This window comes from Babylonia areolata, chromosome 13, assembly GCF_041734735.1.
Source record: "Babylonia areolata isolate BAREFJ2019XMU chromosome 13, ASM4173473v1, whole genome shotgun sequence".
Lineage (NCBI taxonomy): Eukaryota > Metazoa > Mollusca > Gastropoda > Neogastropoda > Buccinidae > Babylonia > Babylonia areolata.
In genome coordinates, this window is record NC_134888.1 from 2,011,653 (window position 1) to 2,024,055 (window position 12,403).

The 12,403-nt window shown below is 42.0% G+C and overlaps 1 protein-coding gene across 1 annotated transcript in view; it reads right to left on the bottom strand.

The window, feature by feature from the left end:
• Positions 1 to 695: 695 nt before the first annotated feature.
• LOC143289308 (uncharacterized) overlaps positions 696 to 12,403 on the bottom strand; it is a 17,310-nt gene continuing 5,602 nt past the window's right edge. The window contains exons 2-3 of the mRNA XM_076598308.1: positions 1,931 to 2,203; positions 696 to 773 (exon numbers count right to left, since the gene is read on the bottom strand). Of these exons, the coding sequence (XP_076454423.1) occupies positions 696 to 773; positions 1,931 to 2,203 (351 nt within the window). The remainder of the gene's footprint in view (positions 774 to 1,930; positions 2,204 to 12,403) is intronic.

The window sequence follows — 12,403 nt, forward strand, 5'->3', positions numbered from 1 at the left end:
CTGGAATAGGACTCGACAGACCGAAGCTGGTGGACAGCTGCACAGTAACTTAACATGGACCGTACCAATGGCCGCATAGCTGACAGCCACGCAGCCGCCATGTTGGTGCTCCCTTGGGGACAAGCTGGAGCGACTGGCACAGGACCAGTATGGCTGGAGAGTGATTGTTGGCGGCCTGTGCACTGATCTAAAATTACATGGATAGCGCATGCCTTCTTTGAGCCCCTTTGCTAACTGAAGCCATCGTAAGTGTTCAATCAGCCATTTTGCTTCTCGTATCAGTATAGCGCGAAGCGGTGACTTCGTATGTGTAGCCGAGCGCTCAGCTGGCTTCACGGCAGGCTTTCACTTGCTCGCGGCGTTAGTTTAGCTGACATTCCTGTGTGTGTCTCCGCTGCAAGTTTGCATTACACGATTTCGATTTCATCGAAGATACATGGTTACAGTTCAGAAACTACCACCAGTTAGCAGACGACTTGTCAACGGACTGACGGCCGGATACGAGAAACAATATGGCGTCCAGATGGCTTCAGCTTTCTTGGCCAATGAGCTATCCATGTATTTTTAGGACAGTGTGGCCTGTGTCCTAGGCGTGGCAAGAGGTGAGGTGAGGTGAGGTGAAGGGGTAGAGTGTGTGGGCGTGGGGCAAATATTTGGGGGGACGAGTTGTGGAGGGTGCAGGTTGTCTCAGTCGATCAGTTGGTGGTGATGGGCGTGCACTTGTACTCCCAGGTGTAGCCGGGGTGTGGGGCGATCATGGAGCGACCCACAGGCTGCAGGCACACAGTTTTTACAGACAGTTCATCAGACAAACAGTTAACCAGACAACCAGACAGACATACTGTTCACCAGACAGTTAATCAGACAAACAGTTAACCAGACAACCAGACAGACATACTGTTCACCAGACAGTTATTCAGACAACCAGACAGACATACTGTTCACCAGACAGTTAATCAGACAACCAGACAGACATACTGTTCACCAGACAGTTAATCAGACAAACAGACAGACATACTGTTCACCAGACAGTTAATCAGACAACCAGACAGACATACTGTTCACCAGACAGTTAATCAGACAACCAGACAGACATACTGTTCACCAGACAGTTAATCAGACAACCAGACAGACATACTGTTCACCAGACAGTTATTCAGACAACCAGACAGACATACTGTTCACCAGACAGTTAATCAGACAAACAGTTAATCAGACAACCAGACAGACATACTGTTCACCAGACAGTTAATCAGACAACCAGACAGACATACTGTTCACCAGACAGTTAATCAGACAACCAGACAGACATACTGTTCACCAGACAGTTAATCAGACAACCAGACAGACATACTGTTCACCAGACAGTTAATCAGACAAACAGTTAATCAGACAACCAGACAGACATACTGTTCACCAGACAGTTAATCAGACAAACAGTTAATCAGACAACCAGACAGACATACTGTTCACCAGACAGTTAATCAGACAAACAGTTAACCAGACAACCAGACATACTGTTCACCAGACAGTTATTCAGACAAACAGTTAACCAAACAACCAGACAGACATACTGTTCACCAGACAGTTAATCAGACAAACAGTTAACCAGACGGTAACCAGACAGACATACTGTTCACCATTTAATCAGACAAACAGTTAACCAGACAGACATACTGTTCACCAGACAGTTAATCAGACAAACAGTTAACCAGACAAACAGTTAAACAGGCAGACAGTTCAGCAGACAAACAGTTAATCAGACAGTTAACCAGACAGACAGACAGTCAATCAGACACCAGACAGTTAACCAGACAGTTAACTAGACGAACAGACAGTTAACAAGACAGTTAACCAGACAGACAGACAGACAAACAGATAAACCAGACAGTTAACCAGCCAGCCAGCCAGACAGACAGACGGATCACACCTGGTGGGGCAACACCTCGGACACCTTGACCTCCTCGCCGTGACAGCGAAGACCGGGCCCGCAGCCACAGTAGCCGTTGGGCTTCTCGAAGGCGTTGCATGTGGCGTTCTCCGTCTTGTACAGCTGGCACGAACCGTCATGGCTGTCGAGGAGATGCTCCAGGTGGATGGCCTCCAGCTGCCTCTTGCTGACGATGGGGAAGGGGCTGAGGATCTGGCAGCACTCGCCAGGACTGCACTGGCTGTCCTCCAGGCATTTGTCCCCTACTCGTCCCTGTTGGGAAAACACGATCGTCGTTCGTTTTTTGTTGTTTTTTGGGTTGTTTTTTTTTTTTGTCGTTGTCTTCGTTGTTGTTGTTGTTGTCGTCGTCATCGATTGTTCTTTCTTCGTCATACCTTCTTCTTCTTCCACCTTTCATCGTGTTCTCTTTTTTCCCTCTTCTCCTCCTCCACCCGCATAATTCTCCTTTTCTCCTTCTTCTCCGTCATTATTCTCCTTCTCCTTCACCCTCATCATTCTTCTTCTCCACCACCCTCATCAATCTCCTCCTCCTGCACCTCTTCCCTCTTACCCCTCCCTTTGCTTCTTGATGAAGAAGGAGGAGGAGGGGGAGGAGGAGGAGGAGGAGGAGGAGGAGGAGGATTAGTTGATCGAATCTTTAACTGGTAAAGAATTAGGTATTATAAGGGCCTTTCATAATTCTGCCCATTATCACCGACTGTGTGGGTTACATTTTGTTCCTGCTGACAGACAGCAGGATCCCGAAGATGCTCTTGTATGGCCAGCTGAAGGAAGGCCACCGAAAACTTGGAAGACCCTGCAAGTGCTTCAAGGACACCTTGAAGACAAACCTCAAAACCTGTGACATAGACATCGCTTCCTGGGAAACTGATGTCCTTGACCGCTCTCGCTGGAGGATGCTGTGCTCTAGTGGCATACAGACGTTTGAAAACAAGAGAATGCTGGCCATTAAGGAGAAACGTGAGCGAAGGAAGCAGGGCTCAACTTCTGGAGACGTTTTCCCTTGCAACACCTGTGGGAAGTACTGCGCATCCAGAATCGACCTCTTCTCCTATATGAGGACACACACCGACAGATAAGCCTGCCTGCCTGCTCATCCGTCGGTCCGACGGGAGACTCCATCATCAAAAGTGGAAAGTGTCTTGGCCACGTCACATCCCCATTCTGTCAGCAAACAGGGGCTTTAGGACAGTCCGCGTTGGGGTGGTTCCCCAAAGCTAACTACCCTCCAACGCTGCAGCAGTAAGAGCCAGGGGCAATCTTGCCTCTTAGTTTGAAAGTCATACTCCTCCCGAAAAGACTAAGCTGCAAATGAATTCTCACTGCAATGGAGAAACCATTGATCAAACAGCTTACACTTTGCTTTTGGTCTACATGCCTCTGATATTAACTCTCTCCATACGAACGGCGAAAGAGACGACGTTAACAGCGTTTCACCCCAGTTACCATCATCAAAATATTGCAAGAGGAAGGCTCTTATACTGAAGAGGTGAATGTTGACAAAGAATACCACAATTCTGACGACGGAAGCTAAAGGTTGGGTCATTCAGACAGCCACTGGACATCCGAGAGGTCTGTGTAGAGGAGAAGAGAGGACTGGCTGTAATGAGTGAGTTAATCGAGTGTTGAGCCTGACCCGCACTCTACATTGGCTCCCCACTGAAGCGAGAATTAAATACAAAGTTGCGTGTCTCTGCTATTCTGCTTTCCACTCCGCAGGACCTGCATATCTTTCTGACCTTCTCAGTGTTTACACTCCCGCAAGAATTCTCCGCTCTTTCTGTGACCGTTACCTTTTGAAACTTCCTTGTGTCAATACAAGAACCTAAGGGGAGGGGGTATGAGGGGGAGGATTTTTGAGAAAGAGTGGTCATGAATGTTTTATGTAACTTGTAATCTTTTTTTTTCATGTAAAGCGCCCTGAGCTCTTAGTGAGAAAGGGTGCTCTATGAATGCACATTATTATTATTATTATTATTATTATTTTATTATTACTATTATTATCATCATAAATAATCTGCCTGTCTTCTCATCTCTGGTGACGATAGGAGACATTGTAACCCTTAGTTTCTAAGTGGGGATTTCGAAGTTATAAAGCATGTGTTCAAATGTGAGAAAATGATTTTCGCTTGAAGCAACACCTTCACTTGTCAGTTTCATATGACTGAAAGTGTCAGTTGCAAAATACATGTTCAGAATCGAAATAAAACGCTGACTATTGGTATACCATATCTTTTTTTTAAGAGTTGCAGTTTACAATCAATGCGCTCGCTGGACTAGGAAAACGTTTTGCACCAAAGTAAGTAAAACTTAGTTTATTTTATTTTATGCCATTTCACTTTCATTTAAAACTTAGTTTATTTTATTTTATGCCATTTCACTTTCATTTTTTATTTTATTTTATTTCATTTTAATTTAATTTAATTTATTCATTTCATTTAATGTTTTTGTTGTTGTTATTATTTTAGCTATTTCATTTTATTTTAATTTTTATTCATTTATTTATTTGTTTTTTAAAAATTTTATTTAATATTTTATTTTATTTAATTAATTAATTTATTTATTTATTTATTTTCTCAAGGCCTGACTAAACGCGTTGGGTTATGCTGGTGGTCAGGCATCTGCTTGGCAGATGTGGTGTAGCGTGTATGGATTTGACCGAACGCAGTGACGCATCATTGAGCTTCTCACTTTCATCAGTTTTACTTCATTTATCCAATTACCTCGCTCCCGCCAAAATGCACGTGATTTTCGTTCTCAAAGAAACAAATCGGCGATCGTGTATAGATCTACACTTACTTGCACACAAGCAACGACCCCACACACGAAAAACAGCAAACCCTTCATCGTCAGTTTGAGAACGACACGACTGCTGTGTGAATAGGCACTGATTTCCTCCCTGCGACGCGGACTCCTTAATATATACCGGACCAAATGCGTGTCCAGCGGGAGAAAACGTGACCTTGGGGAGGTCAGGTCAGGGTTTTTTTTCTGGGACAGATTGATAAGAAAGAGAAGGGAACAGCTCTGGGACACGTTTGATAGGAAAGAGGCCAGCGATGGCCGAGGCTCTACGCAGCTGTACCATCTAGCACCACTTCCTGTGTAGCGGCAGACATGATAACTGAATCGTCTGCCCCGTTTGATTCCCACTGAACATTTGCAGACTGATCCTTTTTTTTTCTCTTAAACTACGGTAAAACACACACACACACACACACACACACACACACACCAAACAAACAAAACAGCAACAACAACAACAAAAACAAAAAAACCCAAACAAAACAAAAACAAAAAAAAAACCCCCAAAACAACAAAAAACAACAACAACAACAACAAAACCAACAAAGCAAAAAACAAAAAACAACAACAAAAAAAGAAACCCCAACCCAAAACAAACAACGACAACAACAACAACAAAACAACCACCACCAACAAAAAACAACTCAACAAAACAATAACAAAAACAAACAAAACAACGACAACGACACCAAACAGACCGCAGACACACACACACACACACACACACTGACACACACACACATACCCGCCACCCACCACAAACCAAAGAACCAAATAAAAACAAACATCCAACCCCGAGGGCCACGAAACAAGCAAGCAAACAAAACCACTGAAATCACGATTTTGAATTACCATGTATATCCAACATTTATTTTTAAAAAAAGAAAAGAAAAAAAAAAAGAAAAAAAAAGGGAGAAGCTTACTTGTTGCTCCCTGTTATGACAATCATAAAACTATAGTTTGAAAGTTAACTCACTCAGTACGGCCAGTCCTCTCTTCTCCTCTACACAGACCCCTCGGATGTCCAGTGGATGTCTGAATGACCCAACCTTTAGCTTCCGTCGTCAGAACTGTAGTATTCTTTGTCAACATTCACCTCTTCAGTATAAGAGCCTTCCGCTTGCAATATTTTGATGATGGTAATTGGGATGAAACGCTGTTAACGTCGTCTCTTTCGCCGTTCGTTTGGAGAAAGTTAACGTAAGCCTTCATTAATTAACTATTCCCTTCCCAGCAGGCTTAGCGTTTTGAGCACGTGACTGAGAATGGGCGCGGGAAAACTGAAGAGTTGGATGACGTGAACTCAGTGAAGGCAGAGTTATCATTTTGTATTCATTTTCTAAAGATTGTGATTATTTGCACTCTACACACGTACTGTGTTGTTGTTTTGTTTTATTTTATTTTTTGTCTCGATGCAAGACTGCATGGATCCATTTGTGTGTGAACGTAACAACCACATTAATCAAAATATTGTCCTGGCGGTTTGGATCTATTTACACAGAGAAATCCGTTGTGACAAGAAAGTAGCGGTAATAATACGCAGTGCAGTACAATACAGTACAGTCGAGTAGAGTATAATACATATGATATACATACATAACAACGTGTCGAATCGTAATGCATAGTAATGTATCGTATCGTATTGCATTACTTCTTTCTCTTGTCACAGTAGCTCTCTCTCTCTCTCTCTCTCTGAAATCCAAGCTGCTCCGCCTGTCACAGTGAAGTCGGTTTGTGAGGAATAAATCTACTGTGAGTCTGTGAGGCACTGTGGGCTTGTGAGGAATAAATCTACTGTGAGGCACTGTGGGCTTGTGAGGAATAAATCTACTGTGAGTCTGTGAGGCACTGTCAGTTTGTGAGGAATAAATCTACTGTGAGGCACTATCGGTTTGTGAGGAATAAATCTACTGTGAGGCACTGTGGGTTTGTGAGGAATAAATCTACTGTCAGTGTGTGAGGCACTGTGGGTTTGTGAGGAATAAATCTACTGTCAGTGTGTGAGGCACTGTGGGTTTGTGAGGAATAAATCTACTGTGAGGCACTGTGGGTTTGTGAGGAATAAATCTACTGTCAGTGTGTGAGGCACTGTCAGTTTGTGAGGAATAAATCTACTGTGAGGCACTGTGGGTTTGTGAGGAATAAATCTACTGTGAGGCACTGTCGGTTTGTGAGGAATAAATCTACTGTGAGGCACTGTGGGTTTGTGAGGAATAAATCTACTGTCAGTGTGTGAGGCACTGTCAGTTTGTGAGGAATAAATCTACTGTGAGGCACTGTCGGTTTGTGAGGAATAAATCTACTGTGAGGCACTGTGGGTTTGTGAGGAATAAATCTACTGTCAGTGTGTGAGGCACTGTCAGTTTGTGAGGAATAAATCTACTGTGAGGCACTGTCGGTTTGTGAGGAATAAATCTACTGTGTGTGAGAGGCACTGTTGGTTTGTGAGGAATAAATCTACTGTCAGTGTGTGAGGCACTGTCGGTTTGTGAGGAATAAATCTACTGTGAGGCACTGTGGGTTTGTGAGGAATAAATCTACTGTGTGTGAGAGGCACTGTCGGTTTGTGAGGAATAAATCTACTGTGAGGCACTGTGGGTTTGTGAGGAATAAATCTACTGTCAGTGTGTGAGGCACTGTAGGTTTGTGAGGAATAAATCTACTGTGAGGCACTGTTGGTTTGTGAGGAATAAATCTACTATGTCTGTGAGGCACTGTTGGTTTGTGAGGAATAAATCTACTGTGAGGCACTGTGGGTTTGTGAGGAATAAATCTACTGTCAGTGTGTGAGGCACTGTCAGTTTGTGAGGAATAAATCTACTGTGAGGCACTATCGGTTTGTGAGGAATAAATCTACTGTGAGGCACTGTGGGTTTGTGAGGAATAAATCTACTGTCAGTGTGTGAGGCACTGTCAGTTTGTGAGGAATAAATCTACTGTGAGGCACTGTTGGTTTGTGAGGAATAAATCTACTGTGAGGCACTGTGGGTTTGTGAGGAATAAATCTACTGTCAGTGTGTGAGGCACTGTCAGTTTGTGAGGAATAAATCTACTGTGAGGCACTGTCGGTTTGTGAGGAATAAATCTACTGTGAGGCACTGTGGGTTTGTGAGGAATAAATCTACTGTGAGGCACTGTCGGTTTGTGAGGAATAAATCTACTGTGAGGCACTGTGGGTTTGTGAGGAATAAATCTACTGTGAGGCACTGTCGGTTTGTGAGGAATAAATCTACTGTGAGGCACTGTTGGTTTGTGAGGAATAAATCTACTGTCAGTGTGTGAGGCACTGTGGGTTTGTGAGGAATAAATCTACTGTCAGTGTGTGAGGCACTGTGGGTTTGTGAGGAATAAATCTACTGTCAGTGTGTGAGGCACTGTGGGTTTGTGAGGAATAAATCTACTGTGAGGCACTGTGGGTTTGTGAGGAATAAATCTACTGTGAGGCACTGTAGGTTTGTGAGGAATAAATCTACTGTGAGGCACTGTAGGTTTGTGAGGAATAAATCTACTGTGAGGCACTGTCGGTTTGTGAGGAATAAATCTACTGTGAGTCTGAGAGGCACTGTCGGTTTGTGAGGAATAAATCTACTGTCAGTGTGTGAGGCACTGTCGGTTTGTGAGGAATAAATCTACTGTCAGTGTGTGAGGCACTGTCGGTTTGTGAGGAATAAATCTACTGTCAGTCTGCGAGGAGCTAGCTGTAAGTCTGGAATCGTGAACGGTCTGTGGCCTTCTTTCCGGCGCTGACAGTGCAGATTGTGTCAGTCGTGGCCCGTCTTTTCCGCCGAGTTTTTTTTTTTTTAATAATTTTTTTTTAATAATCTCTTGGGGGTGGGGGGCGGGGGGTGTGTGCCGGGGGTGGAGAGATCGTTTCCTTCAAGGTTCTGACCTCATATGTGGTTTATCTTTCTGTCTGTCTGTCTGTCTGTCTATCTGTCCTTCTATCTATCTATCAAGTGTCTGTTCGTCCGTCCGTCCATTCATCAATCCACGTATAAAAAAATATGTATGTATGTATCTGTCTGTCTGTCCGTCTGTCCGCCCGTCCATCCATCCATCCATCCATCCATCTATCTATCTATCTATGTGTGTGTCTGTTCGTCCGTCCGTCCGTCCCTTCATCAATCCATGTATGTATGTCCGTCCGTCCGTCCATTAATCCACGTATAAAAATATGTATGCACGTATGTATGTATGTATGTATGTATGTATTTATGTATGTATGTATGTATGTATGTATCTGTCTGTCCGTCCGTCCGTCCGTCCCGTCCGTCAATTCATCTGTCTATCTATCTATCTGTCCATCTATCTATCTATCTATCTATCTATGTGTCTGTCTGCTCGTCTGTCCGTCCGTCCGTCTGTCCATTCATCCATCTATTTATCTATCTATCTGTCAATCTATCTGTGTGTCTGTCGCCCGTCCATTCATCTATCTATCTATCTGTCTGTCTGTCTGTCGCGACGCGACGCAACGCAACGCAGTACAATATAATGCGAAACACTCAGTACAAAACAGTGCAACACAGTACAATATAAAACTGCACAATACAGTAACGTACAATACAATACAATACAATGCAATACGAAACGATACAATACAATACAATACAATGCAATACGAAACGATACAATACAATACAATACAATACAATGCAATACGAAACGATACAATACAACACAATACAATGCAATGCAATACAATACAATAAAACGCAACACAAAACAACAGAATACAATGCAATACAATACAATACAACACGATACAATGCAATACAGTAGAATACAATTAACAGCAATACAATTACAATACAGATTACAATACAATACAAAATACAATACAATTACAATGCAATGCTATACAATACAATACAGTACAATACAACCCAACCCAACCCAACCCAACCTAACACAGCACAGCACAGCACAGCACAACACAATGCAACACAACATGATACAACACGATACAACCCAACCCAACACAACCCAACACAGCACAGCACAGCACAGCACAGCACAATACAACACAACATGATACAACCCAACCCAACCCACCCAACCCAACGTAGTCTCGAACTGTGACCATCACCATATCATTACAAGTAGGTGCGTATCAATCAGACAGCGCCGGGGTGCAATTCGCCTATAGCTTCCTGTTTAGCCTATTCTTTAATCGCGCCGCCGCCCTAAACAACCGGCTTCGTGAGATTTTGACTTTCTGACCCGTTTCGCCTAGAACAACCGTCATTACCATTTTGCCTATTCAGCCTCTCTCTATGTATGTATGTATGTATGTATGTATGAACGGACACACACACACACACACACACACACACACACACACACACACACACACACACAAGTTTCAAGTTTTAATTATCCTTTCACTCCTATTGGAGTATGGAGGGTTACTGCAAAATAATCTTTTCGAGCCCAGAACAAACATTTCCAAATACACAACAATGTCACATTAAAGTTGAGAAAACACAAATGTCTTTTAACTCCAAAAGTATAACTAGGCGACATTTGCAAATCTAATCATATTACTTACAGCTAAAATGATTTTTTTTGTTGTTGTTGCCTCCTTTGAGCATATTACAAAAATTAAAAACCGATTTTGGACACACACACACACACACACACACACTAGTTTCAAGTTTTAATTATCCTTTCACTCCTGTTGGAGTATGTAGGATTTACTGCAAAATAGACCTTTCATGCCCAGAACAAACATTTCCAAATACACAACAATGTCACATAAAAGTTGAGAAAACACAATGTCTTTTAACTCCAAAAGTATAACTAGGCAACATTTGCAAATCTAATCATCTTACTTACAGCTAAAATGATTTTTTGTGTGTGCCTCCTTTGAGCATATTACAAAAATTAAAAACCGATTTTGGAGACACACACACACACACGCACACACTAGTTTCAAGTTTTAATTATCCTTTCACTCCTATTGGAGTATGGAGGATTACTGCAAAATAGACCTTTCATGCCCAGAACAAACATTTCCAAATACACAACAATGTCACATAAAAGTTGAGAAAACACAAATGTCTTTTAACTCCAAAAGTATAACTAGGCGACATTTGCAAATCTAATCATCTTACTTACAGCTAAAATGTTTTTTTTTTGTTTTGTTTTTTTTGCCTCCTTTGAGCATATTACAAAAATTAAAAACCGATTTTGGAGACACACACACACACACACACACACACACACACACTAGTTTCAAGTTTTAATTATCCTTTCACTCCTATTGGAGTACGTAGGATTTACTGCAAAATAGACCTTTCATGCCCAGAACAAACATTTCCAAATACACAACAATGTCACATAAAAGTTGAGAAAACACAAATGTCTTTTAACTCCAAAAGTATAACTAGGCGACATTTGCAAATCTAATCATATTACTTACAGCTAAAATGATTTTTTTTGTTGTTGTTGCCTCCTTTGAGCATATTACAAAAATTAAAAACCGATTTTGGACACACACACACACACACACACACACTAGTTTCAAGTTTTAATTATCCTTTCACTCCTGTTGGAGTATGTAGGATTTACTGCAAAATAGACCTTTCATGCCCAGAACAAACATTTCCAAATACACAACAATGTCACATAAAAGTTGAGAAAACACAAATGTCTTTTAACTCCAAAAGTATAACTGGGCAACATTTGCAAATCTAATCATCTTACTTACAGCTAAAATGACTTTTTTTGTGTGTGTGCCTCCTTTGAGCATATTACAAAAATTAAAAACCGATTTTGGAGACACACACACACACACACACACACAGAGAAACGAAACGAAACGAAAGTTTTATTCAGTTTTGGACCACAACCCCTTCTGGGGGGGGTCCAAATTACAAATACGACATTTACAACAACGAACAAAAAAGTCTAAAGAATGTGCAAACTCAAATGAGTTGACAACTTCTTTAGGAACTGCAATCATTGTCATAGACAAAGCTACAAAGAGACAGAGACACTGGACACTGGAATTGTTTATTGTCATTGCCAAGAAAGGTCTTTTGACAAGAGGGCAACAACATAAATCCATATATTTTAGCTTCAAAACAACAACAACAAAACACTATATATTTTTTTCTCTGAACCCTTCAGTCAGTTTAAACCAAGAAAATATGCAATACTTGGAAACACTTAAGTCACATCCTGACAAAAACTCAACGAAACGGAACTAAAGAAAAACAATGTAATGATAATAAAATACCAAAATGAATGGGGACTGACTCGACCATCCATTCAAAAAATACATCAAACCAATACATACTGCCTCAACAATACACTGAAGTATGCAATGTTATGTTTTCTGTTTTGTCCAAATAAAATAGCAACTTCTGTACTAACTATAATTAAGTGAGAGAGAGAGATAGAGACAGAGAGAGAGAGAGACAGAGAGAGAGAGAACTTTGAACTCTGAACTGGTTTAATTCGTGAGGCCACCGACCTATACACAAACACCTCACCTCACCTCACCTCAGGCCCATAACGACTAAAATAGTCGTTGGGGGAAGCCTGAGGACCGCAGACGCAACCTCCCTTCTCCATCTGTCTCTGTCGGCAGCCGCCGGCAGCAGCTCACGTGTGTGGAGTCCGGTCCATTGTTTGATGTTC